Raw genomic sequence first — 18,674 nt, 5'->3', positions numbered from 1 at the left:
TTTATTTGTTGTCCATGCGAACGAGTGCATAATGAATATGTCTTTCTCGTTTTCTGGGTGCAAAGGCGCAAATTTAGTTTCACGGTTCTCGGTGGGAAAGAGGAGGCGAGAAAGAGAGAAAAGAAAGGGTATAGGTTTGTTCGTTGGTCAGTGCCAAGCAAAATACACAGCGCAGAAACGAAGACAAGACACGTGCCGTCATCTCCTTGTCCAGCGTTTGATTCTGCGCTATATATTCTGCTTAGACAAAGGGAGAGGCAGCGAGAGAGGGAGGGATAAAGAAAGAGAGAGGAGGAAGGGACTCGGACCTGTTAAGCTTACCTCGCAGATGCCGAATCTATATTTTGCGTGTCGCCATTTTCGAGCGAAGCTTGTTACGAGTTGAACATTTCTGTGGCTGCGTTTTCGTACGCGAATAGGCCGGCGCTTGAAGGAATCGATCAATGCGGCCCTCGAAGGTCCGCCGGTCATTGGCTTATTTGTGTGCGCCATTTTCCAAATAATTCACGCTCTCTCGATCGTGGGCTTGTAGGCGATCAGCCGTCTCTGATATGGCAATATGATCTTTTATCGAAGTAACATGTCATCACGCGTTGCCGCATATCATTGTTGCCTGAATATGAACGCATGACCTCACGTTCCGGCGCCGGCGCCGGAATGCGAGTCATTGGGCACCATGCCGACTGCGTAGGCGCGCCCTCACGCCACGCCCGCAACCAATCAGAGCCGTTTCGCTTCTGCCGGGGAGAGAAAGGCCTCATGAAAAAAGGAAAAGTAGAACGAAAGAAAGAACGAAACAAACAAGGAAGGAAGGAAACAGAAAAAAGGAGAAGGCAGGGAGGTTAACCAGAAACACTTCCGGTTGGCTACCCTACACTGGGGGGTCGGGGAAGGGGAATAGAAAGACGAGAAATAGAAGGGAGGAAAGAGAAAAAAATAGAGAGAGAGAGAAGAGATGCAATGCGTTCACTACAGCGTGCGGGATTGCACCACAAGTCAGAGGCGTTCGCATAAGCCCGTCGTTCTCAAAAAACACAAGAGTGCTTTCACTGCCTTGTGGGCCGCCGTGAGATGTGGACGGTGCTGTAGTAGCACCTGCACGGAAATTGGCCTATCATCCAGTCGCCGCAGTGCGTTGGACAGTACTTGTCGCTCCGAGGAAAAACGAGGGCAGTGGCACAGCAGGTGTTCGATGTCTTCTTCGGTGCCGCAAACATCACACGCCGCGCTGTCCGTCATTCCGATTAACGAAGTAGTAGGCAGGCACGAAAACGCCAAGCTTCTCTTGCCTCCATTGTCCCGTACAGCAAGGGCTCCTTCGAAAAAAAAAAAAGCAATGTTCAGGAGAACATTGCTTTTTTTTTTTTGCAGCGTTGCTTCGCTTTTCACGCTTCTCACCTGCACTCAGGCTGCTCGTTTTCAGTTCATTTTATTGGTTCGTCGTGCTTTGGCAGCTGCTGTTGCGTAGAAAAAGTGCACATCACAAGGAAATCCTGACAAGTGAACGAGTATCCTTCTTTCAGCAGCAACAAAGCTACGTTACCGGCTAGCGCTTCATCTGACGCGAGTTGCTTCTTCTGCACCCGTCTTTGCGTCAGTTTTTGGCGCATATCATTAGAATAATGAAGGTACACAAACTAGGCGATTTGCAAGCTCTGCGCTAACTTTCTTTCCCCGGTTTTAGCCTAGGTGTTCATATTTTTTATGTGTTGGCGTGTCGTTTGTGATGCTGGGAGTGTTCTTAGGTATACGCATGCATCGGATCTTCATAGGTCATGCAATGGATACAATGTGCAAGCAAGCACAAACTAAAATATCCATGCCATTTAGCACGGCCTGCACATACTGGGACATTTGGAATACGATATGCGTGGCAGGCACCGGGGTGCGGATAACTACGTGAAATAAAGTGAACAGGCAATAGTGTTGTGTTGGTAGCTGGAGGACAGCAGCCAAGGAGCCCGAATCAATGCATGAGCTTTGCCGCCAGATCAGAAAATGTGGTATGCACAACGCATTGTTTTGTATTTTCTGCTTCCAGCCCTTTAGCATCCCAAACAACTCTGAAAAAAATGTAGACAATAGTAAAGGACACGCTTTATGCAGAGACGCGTTTCATCATTATATTATTGTGTCTTAATATTAAATTTCCACGTTGAATATCTTCGGATTAGGGTTCACCTCTTTTCGGGTGACCCTAACAATGCATAACATTTTTGTTTAGCGCACACGACTTATAAGAGCTGAGAAATGATCTCATTGAGGTACGGACAATTTGCTGTTTAATTTTCATGGCGCACGTTAGGTGAAGGGATGGACTTCGCAATCGCTTGTTAGAGACGAGCATTACATGTTACTAATGACCCTAGAGCAGAATTCACAAAACTGCTTGTTGGTAAATCTTCTTTGCAATTGGCCGGCAGCGTTTGGTCGTAACAAAATGCGACATTACAATTGGTTAGAACGTCATTTTGCTAACATGTCTAGCGTAAAAAATGTGGCTGGGAACATGGCTTGGGTCCAGTAAAATATAATGTGATTTTGTGAACGTGGCGTCTTACGCAAAAATTTGTGCTGACTCACTTCATTCAAAAACACGAATTGGGAGTCCGCACTTTTTTTTTTCATCTCTAAGCATTTGGCCCGTCCAATTCTGAAACTGCCGCTAACGTCGCGACAAGTCACTGCTCAGAACATGCAAGCATGCACGCGTTAAGATGGCTTCCATCAAAACACGCCGAAAACATAGAAAACCTGAAAACTAGAAAAAGAATCACATATCGTTCTAGTCTCAATTACATATGCGGAAAACTGTACGAACTTGCCGAACACGCTCAATATTGGTGGATGGCATTACCGAGTGAAGCGTGAAAAAAAAGAAAAAAAGGGGACGTACACCAAGGCGCGGTAGGACATAATTTGAAAATTCCACGTGCGTCATCACGTTTTTTTTTCGGCGCCAATTTTTCTTCGATATCATGACGTCATAATGACGTCATATGATGACATCATGAAGTCGTCACTTGGTCGAAAATGAGCCGATCCCGGAGGCACTGCTATACCACGCGAGGTGCAGAAAGCTTCCAATGCCTACGATCCCGGAGGCAGTGCAAAACCCCGTTGGGTTCAGAAAGCTTTCGGAAAGGGAGGGGGGGGGGGTGATCAAAACAATCAACTGAGAAGAAAAATAAGATGGCTTTCGCCTTCGAGTCGTCTTAGGCAAACGCATCAGGAGCTGTATGACTTTGTTGCGGACGTTTGATGTACAGTTACACTTTCGTCAATAGGAAGGAAAAATGAAAGAGCCAGCAATTTCTTAAAAGTCGGCGTGCGGTAAACCCAACTTCAAATTATGCGGGCTCGCCCTTTCTACGAACTCCAAGCAGTCGATGCAAAACAAGCATATAAAACTTACCTAACTTCCATAGACGCCAACGAATAGGCTCGTTGAAGCGAAAGTTTTTGCCACCACAATTCATTCAACTGAGAAGCTGCATTTAAATAACAACCAATGTCGCGAATCCCCCTGCACCTTGGCTACTTTCTCAGACTCCTACTGGGATCTCACCACACTCTCCAACAGACGGTGCTCCTTTTATCAAAGGTTCCTAACAAGTTTTCAGCGGTATGTAGTTTATGCAGACCCTGGTGGAGCAGTATATGCAAATCTATGCAAATATGGGCAATTGTTTCTTGCCTCGCTGTTCACGTGTTCAATCTCGGTACGCGTAATAGAGTTTCCTTGTCGCAGCGTCTGTAGAAAACGTTATTTCGGTTTTATTAGGTACTTCAGTGAATGCTGTCTGATCAGGGCTGATTGTTTAGCGTTCTAACGTAAAGAAGTTGGAAGCGAGAGGGGGCCATGTATGCTCTCTTTTTTTTTTGTATAAGAATATGCGGGTCCACAAACGAATCTTGGAAGTTATATCACATGGCGGTGTAATTGGATGAAGTGCGGCATGCGGGTCGCATTAATTTCTTTAGCCGTGCGTTACACAGCGAAGCGCCGTTACCACGTTACCATGCATCCCTGACAAAGGCAAGCCTTGTGTGATGATGATCAACAGCATGGCCAGGGCATGTAGCGCGAAGGCGAGATAACTGCTCTTCATTAAGAGTAATACACTGGATTACAAGAGAAGACAAACGCGTTAGAGCGAGACAGAAAGTTGGGTTGACAGAAAGTTAGCACGGAACGGGGTTGATATGCGAAACATGGGAGATGTCTTTGCCCTTCAGCGGGTGCAGTCAGGTTGCTGCTGCTGCTGCTGCGGGTGATGGTGACGATGAAAGCGTTTTATTGTGAGAATAACGGAAAAGGGAATCAGGAAAAGGGTGGTCGGATCCTTATTCCGGGATTCCGTTTGGCTAAGGCCACCACCCAGGCTCTTTCCACAAGAACTTGCTGCTCATCGAGGATCGAGTTGGAGAGGACTGCCTCCCATCTTCCCCACATTGGCGGATCTTTATGGTTGCGGTGGCAACATAAGTTTATGACTTATAAATTCATGTACCGGGTCTCTTCGACTTTTTTCGTGTGTTTTTATTTGGGCTACGTTTAAACATCTTTTTTGGACGAATTGGTTCAATATGGACCAAGAAAGTACCAGCGCGAACAGTTGCACGCGCTGCACTTCGTTGCTCCTTACTTAGGCTCGCCACGCAAGACTGGTGTTAAACACTGCAATCAGTATATACTGAGCTCCTCCCCACCCCCCATCCCCAAAGAGAGAGAGAGAGAGATAAGGAATATAGGAAAGGCAGGGAGGTTGACCATTCTACGTCCAGTTTTCTACCCTACACATGGGGAGGGGAATAACGGAGTAAGGAAGATAGACCCATTTCACAACACACACACAGCGCAGCGTGCAAAAAGAAAAAGAGAACTAACACTTCGGGGTAGTACAATAGAAACATACAGAGGCTCTCAATATGAGTTTCAACACGGTCACCATGGTTAAAGGGGCCCTAAGCCTACACTGCAACACCGGCAAACGTGAAATGGGTTTTGGAAATACCAGTAGTTGAAACAGTCTTTATGTCACTGGTGTTTTTATAGGTCCGTGCGCCACCGTGCAGTGTTGGCGCCGCTCTGACCATGGGCAGCATGTTGCAAGTCATATTGGGTGCGACTGTATGTAACAATTGCCAAGCTGGATAATCCGCGTATCTGCGCCTTTGTATGTTATTTTGTTCCTTTATTCTATACGCGACATCATGTCTAAATGGGACCATTTATGTACGTTTTTTTTCTCCTTTTGTAGCTTTTTTTTCATTAAAGGGGCTGACAGTACTAATAAATTAACTAAATGATTTTGTGTTCTCAGTTTCTTTTTTATTATTAACTTTATATGAGGAGGGAGTGGTGCCATGTGTGGCGCCGGCTACTCCCCGTTCCTTGCATAAAAGTTGCCGTCGCAAAGTACAGAACAAGCACAAAACTGTGAAAATAGGCACACGAACGAACACCGAGTTGTATACAGAACAACCCCACGTTACAATCAGTCACCAGATACGACGTGCCTTTTGCATCATCAAAGGTTACGCCTACTATTTTGTCCCAACAGGCAGGTACGGGAAGATATAACGAAATGGTGAGACCATTCCACCGTTAGAAGAAATAATAGCGTCCCCAAGCAATGCGGGAGAGCCGAGCCAATCTTTATCCAACGCGAATGCCGACGCTGTACTTCCACGTAGCTGGTCAATATACTGATAACTCGTTACTAACGCTTATTCAGTGGACACTTCGTTAGTGGTATTCCCAGAAATATGGATCGAATAGCGGCGCCTCTGATAACACTGCGTTGGTTATGATATAGCGAGTGGATCCTTTCGAGAATCGAAGGAGGCGACAGTGTTTTGCTTGTTTGTTTCCCGAGCTATAGGATAGCTCATACCCAATATTGGGTATTGAACAGTCGGATGGAGTGTGGTGATTATATTTAGTTCTAATTAGAAAACAACTCAGAAACTCACAGGTATACCTTATGAATTTCCCGAACTTCCCCGCCCCCTTCAGAATGCTTCCTGCACCTAACGTGGTTTTACATTGCCTCCAGGATCGGAAGCATTGCAAGCTCTCTGCAGCTCACCTGGTTTCACGCTGCTTTCGTGATTGGCCCACTTTATACCAAGAGACGGTGTCATGCCATGATATCATCATGTAACGTCATGCTATATGACGCCACTACGACGTGGAGCTTACATTACAAACTTGGAAGACATGTGACGTCATAGAAGGTGACGTCCTCACATGATGATTTTTTGCATCACTTTTTTTTTATTGACATGATGTAAGGAGATGTTTGCGCACAATAAGGCGCCGGCCACTCCTTAGCTCTTGGAGGTGTCGAGCATAAAGAATACAGGGTCGCAATTTTCTAAGCATAAGAAGTCCGCAGCACATACAATGTACAACTTAGCATAACAGTCCAGGCATAGCATAACAGTCAAACCCACATATTCAACAATCCCATATGGATATACACGGTGATGTTAAAAAATACAAAGAACAACTGTTACATAGGATAACCAAGACGTAAACAGTCAAAAGTCACATAAATGTACACTGTGACGTAAAAACAAACCAAAGCTTAAATGCACTAGTAACGGCCGAGAATGCCACGGCCCTCGAGAAAAATTTTGAATGCTTTTAAAGCGCACTTCTGCAAGCCTCTTGGTGGCCACGGGCCCAAAGTTTCCCTTAAACTTAGTGGTCTGTGATCTAATGCGTCGTGCTGACACCGACGGTCAATTCTCGCGTTTGATATGGTATCTAAGGCTTTCGACTTAATAGAAAGATCAACCGTCAACTCCCTGGATGCTTGGTGACCAGGATACGTGCGGAATTATAAGGGATGTCCACCTCGTGTTTATGTTATTGCATTGTGATGAATGATTAATGAATGTGATAATGTGACGCATATATATTTGTCATGGTGGGCGAGCAGACATGTCGCGTGGTATTTATTTTGCATTTCTGGATCATCTGAAGTAAAAAAAAACAAAACAAAAAAACTTGGAGGTCACCTGAGCTTCGTCTTCAAGAGTATAGAACGCGATATCTTAATCGGGTCCCGTGCGCATCGGCCTCTCAATTGCTAGCCTCGCTTCGGTTCTCGGTGCATGCCTCAACCGTGCCGTAAGTAAACGAACGACTGTGCGCGTAACATTGGCCGTTTCGAAGTATCCTGGAATGCCTACTGCTAGTACAGTTGTTAAGTGCCCACTACGCCATAATTCTTCCTTTTGCGAGTCGGCGAAGGGCCCACTACGAATCCGTAAGGCAACAAGCGAACCTACGCAGCTAATCACTTTGTTGATGCTTTTGCCGCTGAGTATGATTAAATATCTGTGAGCGCTTTGTAATGGGTGGGCCTTTAAAATACCCACTTGTTTCACAATTCACGTGTTCTGACGCCTGGCGAGATTCCACGCTTCTGCCACGCAATATAAAATGCGTTAAGGAGACTCCTTCCGCTACTTTACATTCACATACAGTTTTTTTCCGAATCAGTTTTAAGAGTGTGGAAATGTGTGTTTTGTGCATGTCTGCATGTAAGTGTATTTAGAAAGCGATGAATTCTGTTGGAATTGGCTATAACGACGGATTTGGATATAACATCGTAGCACCCAGCTAAAGAATAGGAACGACCTAGAAGGAACCTAGAAAGGACAGGATAAAAAATACCATAGAAAGGATAAAAAAACACCATTCGATGTTTACTTATTCATGTACGCTGATTTCATTGTTCAGTGTGTATTTTATTTATTTGCCACATTAACTGTATCCCCCCCCCCTATGTAATGCCTTCTGGGCCTTTAGGGTATCTGAATAAAACAGTCATCACCTAGCTAAGCCTAGAAGCAACCACATTAGTCTTCAGAATCGTCCAGTTTCGCTGCATCAAGGTTGCTGCGTCTTAGTGCAGGGTTCGTCAATTTTTTTCTCTCTTATCTTTTCGTCTTGCGACCATTAGAACCAATACTGCTCTCCAATAAGAGCTTGAACATCATTAGCCTAACGACTTTTTTTGTCCGCGGAATGCGCAGCTTCTCAGAGTCAACGCAATCTTAGATTCTTGCAAGGCGAGTTCTTCACCTACAGCTTTTCGCAGCCGTCTGCACTGCTGGCTCATGATTAGGGGAGGTCTTAGCCACGTGACCGCTTCTTCATTCGTTATGGCAAACAATAAGGTTCGTGTAAATCCTTAGTTAGGGCAAACTAACATAGGTCGACGACACCCATCTTTATACGAAAGAAAAAAAAATTCTGACACGAGTGTCTTAAAAAACTAAGTTTAAAGTCACACGCGGTCCCTCGTGCATTTGCCTAAGACGAGTCAAAGCGAAAGCCATCTTCTTTTTCCTCTGAATAGATTGTATCGATCTCCACTCCGCACCCCACCGAAAGCTTCTTGCACCCAACTGGGTTATGCACTGCCTCCGAGATCAGAGGCACTGGAAGCTTTTTGCACCTAACGGGTTTTTGTAGTTCCTCCGGGATCGGCCCATCTTTGACCAAGCGACGATGTCGTGTGATGACGGCGACCTGTGACGTCATGATGAGGTCATAGGGTGACGTAATCACCTGATGATGATTTTCTTGCGTCACTCGTGTTGGCGCCGTCGCCAACGGCCAATTTTCGCGTTTGGTGAGACATCCAAGGCTTTCACCTTAACGAGAACGATACTATCCTTACTTAAAGGTTACGTTTGTGTGAAATACGTGAACGTCCTTTCTTTTTGTAAAAACTGAAGCAAGACAGCGACGAAGGAGCAAAGACAACATGTGCATCATCAAACACACATGCCATCAAACACGCACGCGGTATTGTTGACGTGTCAGTTCAAGAAAAGCGATACTGTGAAACAACATAGCCAATCAAACAATAGCTCATCAAAAGACACAAGAAAAATTTGCAAACAGGGGTGTGCTGGAGCCGACGTTTCGGCAAGTGGACTTGAAACGTCGGCTGCAGCACACCTCTTGTTTACGAGTTTTTCATCACAAGCTTTCATCTTCCTCTGACTCCTACCATTTTTTTTTGATTAAGTTGATATGAAAGTTTAAGAAAAATGAAACAATCCATCTCGAAACGTTTCGTATATCATTCCAGTAACACCATCATATATTTTTCTCATAAATGTTCTTGGTAAATATACGAATTCCATATATTTCCGTAAGAACATTGCGGAGTACATATGGAGCAGAGATATGCGTATAGCTAGAGGCGATGTTTGTGCTGTGTGGTTTTCCTCTCTTTGTCCGTGGCTGCACGCCGTACCTCCTCTTACGATAAATATCTGCCAGTTAGCTAACCTTATGTCATAAACTACAACTAGCACGCCTTTCTTCTAGTATTCCCGCACAAGAAACGGTCATTTCTTCCCAGAAGCACTGCAGTGAAGCACGTCACGCCTTGCAAGAGAAACAGTCTCTCAGCCTGCGTAACAATGACTACACTTTTTATTCGTTTCGCAGAGGAAGCAACAGCTTCCGAGGTGGATCTAACGCTGTCCTTCCCATGTATACCATTTCGCGCCAGGCCGCGCCATCCTCCTTGAAGTAAGAGCCCGCCAACGCAACACTCTATCTACCGACATCAGCGCCACTTCGGTGGCGAGCTAATCAGTACGCCTTCTGCGACAGATCGTTCAGCCCACAAGGCGTACTCACCTACCTCTCGGGATTACGCCATCTACCTGACCTGTAGCCATACGAATGGGAGGCATTAGCTCGCTCCATCCTAATTATCCCTGAGGGAGTCTCCGAGACTGTGATTCGCCGTCGCCTTCTTCGCAAATTACACGCTGACGACATGCAGTAGTATTCCTGAGCGGCAATCTGTACTTATCAGAATGTAGCTTTCGTGTATCAAGTTTCACGGCTGATGCAGCTGTGTATTACAACGATGCTAACGTCGTAATAATAATCGCTGAGGTTTTAAGTGCGAAACCACGACATGATTATGGAGCAAGCCGTAGAGGTGGACTCCGGAACAATTTCGCCCACATAGGGGTTCTTTACCTGTGCACCAAAATATAAGTACACGGGTGTTCTTCGCATTTCGCCCCCATCAAAATGCGGGGGCCGTGGCCGGGAATACAACCCACCCTCTCGAGTTTAGCAATGTGACGCCGCACTTGCTAATCTATCACGGCGGGTGACTGTGCGCATGCATGGTTCCAATAATCCCATGTCACTTCCGCACAATTTTACGTGAAACGCATGGAAATAAATACATAACTACATATAATGTCACAACTTTCATAGGATAGACGTACGAAATTAGCGGAATGACAAAAGTAACGTGTTAACCGGGTGTTCCAAACTAATGGTGGGAGCCAACGGATGCAAACACAATGTGCTCTAGAGCTTGTGTATGAACAGGAGTACAACGCCTCAGACAAGCTGGCCGACGTTTCGATGCGAGCTCTTATCTTTGTCAAAGACGCCTTGTCATCCTTGACATGCTGTCTGTTGAAGTGACCTAAAGATCGCAATAAATAAAATTCTTTATTGCTAAAAAAGAAAAGAAAAGAAAATGAAGCACCACTAGGCCACAATGTGCTTGTTGAGCTAAGAATACCTACCTCGGTCAAAGCCTTATTCCTCTCAGTACAAATTACCGCAATGGGCAAACGCCTTCGAACCGCGCAGGCTTGCAAGAGTTTGCAGGCCGTCTTTTCAGCACTGTATTCTTCGATAGACTCTTTAGCTTGGTTACAACCTAAGAGAAAAAGTCAGCTATTCCCACAGAACCACGGCGCGCTTGCCCATTACCTGCAGTGACAGATAGTCGTGCGAACTGGCTTCCGCTCGAACCGTAAGCACTTTTTCTCGCCTAATGCCAATTTTCTCGCCAATTACTTCACCCATTAAGCAGGAGCTTGCTTTTAAGGCAACCCTTTCAATATCACTTAAAGTAGGCAGGCGGCATTTTAAACGTACGCCGCCCGAGTACTTTCCCTTTTTTTCTTTTTTTTTGTCGTCTGTAGCTGCCTTCCCCACCACCTTCTGCAGCTCCTTGGCGGACATTTAAACGTAAGCCGCCCGGTTTTTCTCCCCGCCTGTAGTTCCCTTCCTCACCACCTTCTGCAGCTCTTTGTGATGGCTGCACTCGCCCTCTCGCTTGGTTGTACCCGCCCCCCCCCTTTTTTTTTCTCTCTCCTTTTTTTTTCTTTCTTTGCAGCTACCTTTAACTCTAACATGGCAGACCCGAACGTGTTTGCAAACTCTCTTGAAATGTGGCAAGGGCTTTACACTTCTGCTTTCGAGTTTCTCTCTTTCCAGGCATCAGTTACCAACAGCAACAGACGCGCCGCCGCTGGACATGACGTCATCACTAACCCCATAAAACTAACACGCCAGGGATGACAAGGCGCCTTTGACAAAGATAGGTCCCCTATCGAAACGTCGGCCAGCCTGATCTGAGGCACTTTCTCCTGTTTTGAAATCTATACTATGCGTATTAAGAGTGAAAGAAAAAGTTTCGTCGTTACTGCCTGAAACATTACATTTGGCTTAGCTGTGATGCGAGAATCTCTGAGGAAGCTTACCAGAAAGTTCAAGTTTTCCGACCTAAAGTCAGCGACACAAACTTGCGTCTGTATGGGACAGTCAACATCAGAAACACCCGAGATGTACTTGACGCCAAGAAAATGAGTTAAGCGCTATTGGTTAGAGCATTTATGCAAATTTCCTGCGGGAGGAACAGCGACGGTTGTGGGGGGACCTGACATTTTTTGCTTAGGCTATTACCGGCTGTAGGAACTGGTTTAAGTTACGCAAAGGCTTAGACTAATGCGGAAGGGAAAAGTTCCGGAGCGAATGCAACAGAAATTTAAGTGCTGATGTTTGGTGTCTACACAGGGTTTTAACTCGGATGACATCCTATAGAAACGAAGTTAAGGCTTTAAACGAAGTAGTAATCCTTCAGGGTAACGATGGCGGCGAAATGCAAAAAAAAGAAAAAGAAAAACGTTACGTGTGTTTCAGGCGCACGGTAAAGAACGCCAGCTGGGCAAATTTATTTAGCAGTCCGCCACTACGACGTGCCTATAAATCATACCATGATTCGGGCACGTAAAACTCCAGAATGTAGTTTATCGTGTTTATTTGGGTAAACCCTTCTAGGACAACGAGTCCAGTTAGGTTTGACAGTTTTCCTTAAAAATACGACCAACCTTGAATGTTTTGATCAAGTGACAAACAACTACATTGTACGCGGCCTCAGTTGTGGATGCAACCAAAACCAGCGAAAATGCAAAAAACGCAAAAATGCAATCACACACCATCGCCGGCGACGGTGTGTGATTGAGTGTGCCTTCTTCTGTGTCCTTGTTTTTTGTTTTGCATTTTCGCTGGTTTTTGTTGCATATAATCATAAACGAAACGTTTCAGCCTTTCACGCTCCTCGGTTGTGGAGGAAAACATTTTCAAGGCCTTCGTCGCTTCGATTTATCTAAACCTTGACTGAGCAAAGAAAAGTGTTTTTTCTTCCCAGATTTATTTTTTTGAAAGGTCGCCATTTCAAATGTTGCCTAAACATTTCCTCGTGGTTCGTGAAACTTCTGCCTCACCTAATATTGCTGACACGTTGAAATGTACGTGAGATATACGGAGTTAGGTGTTTTATTTCTACCACGTCAAAACACAATTGATTTTTCTTTCTATATGCTCTGCAGATGTAGACCAGGAATGAGAAACCTCCTGTGGCGACAAAGAGCGTTTCGCTTATATTACCCAAGTTGAAGTTCAAACGCCTGAAGTTTGCTAAACTCTTCGATGGAAGCGAATACTAACCGAAATGTCTTTTGTTAGAGAATGCGTTTGGGAAGTGAAGAACAGACACTTGTTTATTCGGGACAACAAAGCGGCGTAGGAACATTATGCAGCAGGGGCTTCAAAATGTCTTTTACTTCGACAACTGGTTCACTCTGTTCTTTTCGTTTTCATCTACAGGAAAACGTGCGGCTCAGTCTTCATCTTTTTTTTTTTCTAGACTGTGCCCCATAGAGGAAACTAAAAAAACTATAAGAAGAAAAGCTATAAGAAGCACTTCCATAGAAGCAATACTCACAGGGTCCCGTATGTATTCACCCAAGACAACTAGAAAGCCACCTTCTTTTTCTTCTCAATTGATGTACTGGTCTTGCCCCGCCACCCACCGAAAGCTTTCCGCACCTATATATATATATATATATATATATATATATAAACTCGCTTTCTAGATATTTCTGGCGCGTAGAAAAAAATACCGGAAATGTCTTTCGAAGATTAATTCATTTTGTATACCAATACGCGCGCTCTCTTGTAGTTCAATGTTAAGAGCAGACTTTATATGACGGGAACAGACCGGAAGGAACGCCCTGTGTGTTCCTTCCTGTCCCTGTTCTGCGCTTTCTGTCCTTCCTGTCTTTCGCTGGTCCTTGTGTCTTCTTCGTTTTATCGCCGTTTAGTGTGCTCATTTAAAACAAGAATGAATTCTAACCAACTAACCCGCATTTCCGTCTGACTACCTTCCCGTCCCGTCCCATCATACAAGTTCTGCGCTTGACACTCAATATGTCGCACCAATAACGTCAGAAATCCGCCATTGCCTGTTGTTGCGAACGACAAACAGCTCAGTAAAACGCGACTACTTCGGAAAGATCAGAACAATTGCATTTCGTCTATGGCGTAGATGATTGAAACGGCTTTCCGAACAAAAGATCCGGCCCCTTTTCAATCGATGAACAGGCATGCCTCTGCAGCGAAAAGCGTATATCGAACGCTGGCGTCATGAGGGGTGGATGTTATCGATTTGTTTTCCCTTTTCTTCAGAAATGAAAAACACAGAGGCTTCGAAGCATCAACAAAATTGATTTTTTACGTGCTTTTCGGAAGATTGGTCTCTAAAAATTTGATATCGCGACGATTGCTCATCGCTTCAAGGAAGCAGAGGCTTTGCAGCAGCGAATGGACTGACCTCCTTTCTCGTGATTTTTGGAAGGTTAGAACCTCCGTCAAACTTGAGATGACGAAGAGCGTTCATCCTTTAGGCGACGCGTATGATACGAATGGTAGAATTCATCTTTTTCGTGCGTTCGATGGTGTCGAGTGTTCCTGGAATTCGAGATCACAAATAATGTTCATTTCAAAGAGTTCGCAGCGCAAGCACATAAGTTCTGAAAGCGAAGCAACAGAGTGAAGTAAGGAAAGCAAAGAGGGACGCACACGAGCGCTGTTCATTCCTTTTAAAAACTGGATACGTGGGAGTGCCAAGTGCCGCGCTTATGGAGGGAATCGAGACACGCTAGAGAGCTACCTTGTCGTTATTACTGCGAGAAATGCAATATCCCCATCAACAGTGGTTATGCTGAAACAAAAGAAAACTAAATAAGAAAGAAAGGAAAGAGCACAGAAGCGCTCATTTTCTGCGCGGAGCGCCACCATACTTCTCATATCACTAGCAAACAAGTGCAAACCCGCACGTACGCTGCAGCCACATCTCTTCCACTTCTATTAAATTACTTGGAACGTTTTTCCATTGGACATGATAAGTACACTTCGGGCAAATGCTGTATGCTTCCTACGCCTTGAAACTTCTTTCTGACATTCATCCGGAGTTTGAAACACGGCGACATGGGTCACACCAATTTACCTTGATAGCATGAGAACAGCATTTGACTTCATCAGCGAAGTGTCCGCATAGGGCACTGTACGTAAACGTTCTTTACACCTTGTTTAATCAAGCGCAGTACCGTGTCGGACCGAAGAAGAAGAAGCGCCTCCTTCCACGAGAAAGACCGTGCTCACGAGCACTTGCAGCTAGAATCGAACGAAACGGTTGACAATAAATATCGTTCGTGATGTTTAAGCCTCGCTTCTTGCCAGGGAACCGTATGCCTTTTTAAACAATTTGGTGCCGAAGATCCGGGATCTACTACCAGGGACCACGGAAGGCTACGAGTGAACTGACCGGCATGGAGCGGCTGAAATCGAAGCGGACGTTGAGACGATCTCTCAACACAAGAATTATCAACGAGGCAAGAGCTCTTCTCGGCGATGCTACAGCCACCATAGATCAGCTCAACACCATTTACGGACGTCTTAAGGCGAACAACGATGAGCTGAACCAAATCAACCAGGAGCTAGAGAGCCACATAGCGGATGAAGAGTTTGAGCAAGCGTACAACACCGTCGTTGAATACGAGGACAACGCTACCAGCGTCATGAGTGAGCTGCTTAGCAAGCGCGACCGCATGGTTGCGGCCATGTCATCAACACCGGAGCTTCAGACTTCGTCAGTAGCCAGTACCGCTGGAGCCTCTGGTACCAAGCTACCCAAGCTTACCATCGCCCCATTTGCTGGTGATCTGTGTCGGTGGAGCGACTTCTGGGAACAATTTGACCAGATGATTCACCGGAACGGAAGCCTCACTGCGACGGACAAGTTCAACTACCTGAGGTTTTTCCTAAGAGGCGACGCAGCTTCAGCTATTGTGGGCCTGCCAACCACGGAAGCTTGCCACAAGGACGCAATCGACATACTCAAGAGACGCTTCGGAGACAAAACGAGACTCGAACAGAATTTCCCTTTCTTCAGGCTATCTGAGTTGGTCGTCCATTTCCGTAGTGTCATTCCTGCTTGCTGCATAATCTCCTTGGCTTCTCGGCAGATTTGACGTGCTTCTTCATCTGATTCTGCTCCAGCCACTAGATCATCCACGAGAATGATTCACTAAGTAGTTTCGCGGTTCTGGTCTTGCTTAAATGCACACTCTTTAGATGATGGAGTGTAGTTGCCGTCAATAGGTAGGGGCTACAAGTTGCTCCAAATGGCACTCGCGTGATTCTCCACTCCTGAATCTCCTCTTCTGAGTAATGTAGTGCTTCTTTTTCCTTAAACCAGAGGAACCTGAAGGCATCTCTGTCTTTCTCTGCAATTGAGATTTGAAGGAATGCTTTCTCAATATCGGCTAGCAGAGCTATACGGCGCGTTCTGAAGCGTAATAGTACCTTCACGAGATCTTGGTACAGGTTTTCACCCTTTTCTAGGCATTCATTCAATGAAAGGCACCCTTTTTCATGAGAAGAAGCGTCGAAAACGATTCTGACCTTCGTGGTTAGTGCGTGCTCTCGGATGACTTCCCTATGCGGCATATAATAAACCTTTGTCGAATCCAGGGGTGGCCCGTCAACTACTTCTGCATGTCCCGCTCGCAGGTACTCCCGGATGGTGGTGGCATAAGTCTCCAAAAGTCCTTGCTTGTTCGAGAGTCGGGAGAGAAGTTTCCAAAGTCTTGTCATGGCAACTTGCTTGTTGTCAGAAAGCTCCACGTTTTCCTTCCAGGGCAACGTTACTTCGTATCTTCCGTTCGTAAGACAGACGGTTTCTTCAAATTGTTTCAATAGTGGACTGAACTTTCTCTCGCTGTCAACGGCGTCTGATATTCCTACGCTCTCGAGTTCCCAGAATGAACGGAGGAATTCGTCGCTCTCCTGTACACTTGTTTTCAATACGCAGACCATAATCCGCGAGTCTTTCACATCCGATGCTATGCTGCTGGTGTTGCCTTGAAACATCCATCCTAGTTTGGAGTTCATAGCAGTAAGTGTCTCATTGCTTGCACATCGAGTGACCTCTCCCGTCATCACCGTCCACATTTGGTCGGAACCGATGAGAACGCTTATGCCTTCTTCCCCGACAACGGACCCGTAGAGTAGTTGATCAGCGATGTCTTTTCCAGACCTATGGATTTCAGCGACGAACAGTGAGCTGGTGGTAGTTGCCTCGATATCTTGGCATATGTGCGGAATTTCTATGGCTTGTAAGTCAACTTCCGCATGTGAAAACTGGCTACGCAAACGGAGCTGCACAACACGCCGCTCTTGCGCTGCTCGACTTGCTTGCAAATGTGTTGAGCGCAATGACGGTGGATCCCACACATGGCAATTTCAGCTTCTTCGATAGCCTCTCTGTGACGAACGTGCGCTGACTGCCTCCGTCTATGACACATCCTTCCTGCAATCCCTCGCTCCTCAAGGGCGTCGAGGATGGCGTCATGTAACACATTGTCATATGCACTTTTGACATCCAAAAAGAATGCCGCTGTCAAGCGTCGACGCTTTTCCTGCTCGAAAATTGATACTAGATTGATCACGCTTTCGAAATAGCTCCCTTTGCGAATACCTGTCATCATGTCTGGGTAGAGGTTGTTCTTCTCAAGAAACCATTCCACCATCGTCAACACCATTTTCTCTATGACCTTGCCTACGCAAGTTGCCAGGGCAATTGCTCTGTAGGATGATATGGCATGAGGTGTTTCGCCAGGCTTTAGAAGCGCCGCGACACGACTGGTTTTCCATTTGTCTGGCGCGATGCCTGTGCTCCCCGACGCATTGAACACGGATAGAGGAAGAGTGCGTGTCGCTTCCCCGGAGGACGGAGCGCAGCATATGTACCGGATGCCGTCTGGCTCCGGTGCCCATGAGCCACAATAAAGTGAGCCGCGCGTTCAATGGAAACAAGAAAACACTACAGCCGTTCATTTCGCCATCATCAGACAACGATTAGGCGGAGTGAAACCGGAGTGAAAGCAATCAAACAGATAAAACCGTGTGAAGAAACCTATCGCGCCAATAAAACCAGTTAAAACAACATTCAACAACAGTAGTCTGCGGAATTTTTTCATTTGTTTATCGGTACGTGTATTTTTTGTGACGATGTGGTCACGCGCTTGTGTTCTTGATTGAAAAATGCTCGTGCTTCCTTTACCAAGAATAAACAGCTCGCGGTCTGCGCCCGTGGTGTCCTGTTAGTTCCTTCCGCCTTTAGTTTCTTTGCGAAGTTTTAGAGGGGCCATGACTAGGGTTACGAACCGTCCCGAATTTTGTGGGACTGTCTCGACTTTCCATACAGTGTCCCGAGTTCCACGCCGTCCCTGTCGGGGAATATGTCCCGGATTTGTTCCGGACCGTCCAGTTAGAAATTTTTGTAGAAATTTTGTAGAAATCCAACGAACGCCCAACAATGCGCATCCCGCGGTGGAATACGAAGTGCGGACGAATTGCACGCACGAAGCGGTGGCTGGCAACAGAAACATTGCTTCGGACTTTAGCCACTCTAGCTGAACTTCTGCGTGGAGTGCGACAACATTTATGAGTACATTCTCCAGCAAGATACCAATTTCGCGGGCTGTCTATGTTGGTGACACCCCCTGCCCCATCCCGACTCTCTAGATTTGAAGTTCGTAACCCTAGCCATGAAACGGTCACCCAGCAATGTGCGCTCGAAAAAAAAAAGAGGTGGAGGGTGTAATATACATATATGAAAAATGGACCGTAAAAGAATATTTCAGTACAAAATAAGCCCCAGAAATCGCCGGCTATAAACCCCGCCCACCGTCGGCGACCGCCATTTCGCCATGGCTTGCGTGACGTCATGTGCCGCATGGAGCGGAGTCGTCTTCTACCAAATCTTCAGCCGCGGCAAATCGTTCAAATTCACCGTCAAACTGAAGAGAGCTGAAATAGTCCGACTGCACGCTCAGCTGACCACGGAACATACTCATTCGCCGGAATGCAGACGCTCGCACAGCAAGCTGCTTGTTACGTCACGGCTCGCGAGTGCGCCAGTGTTGCCCGACCTTTAGGCCGCTGGCGTGCTTATAAAATAATCCAT

General features: G+C 46.0%; 1 protein-coding gene across 1 annotated transcript; it reads left to right on the top strand.

Annotated features, from left to right (window-relative positions):
* Positions 1 to 14,973: 14,973 nt before the first annotated feature.
* On the top strand, positions 14,974 to 15,675 carry LOC119403090 (uncharacterized). The gene has a single exon (XM_037670039.1). It carries the CDS (start codon positions 14,974 to 14,976, stop codon positions 15,673 to 15,675), a length of 702 nt encoding a protein of 233 aa, XP_037525967.1.
* Positions 15,676 to 18,674: the final 2,999 nt, after the last annotated feature.

This window comes from Rhipicephalus sanguineus, chromosome 8 (genome assembly GCF_013339695.2).
Source record: "Rhipicephalus sanguineus isolate Rsan-2018 chromosome 8, BIME_Rsan_1.4, whole genome shotgun sequence".
NCBI lineage: Eukaryota > Metazoa > Arthropoda > Arachnida > Ixodida > Ixodidae > Rhipicephalus > Rhipicephalus sanguineus.
This window is presented reverse-complemented; position numbering and strand designations above follow the sequence as displayed.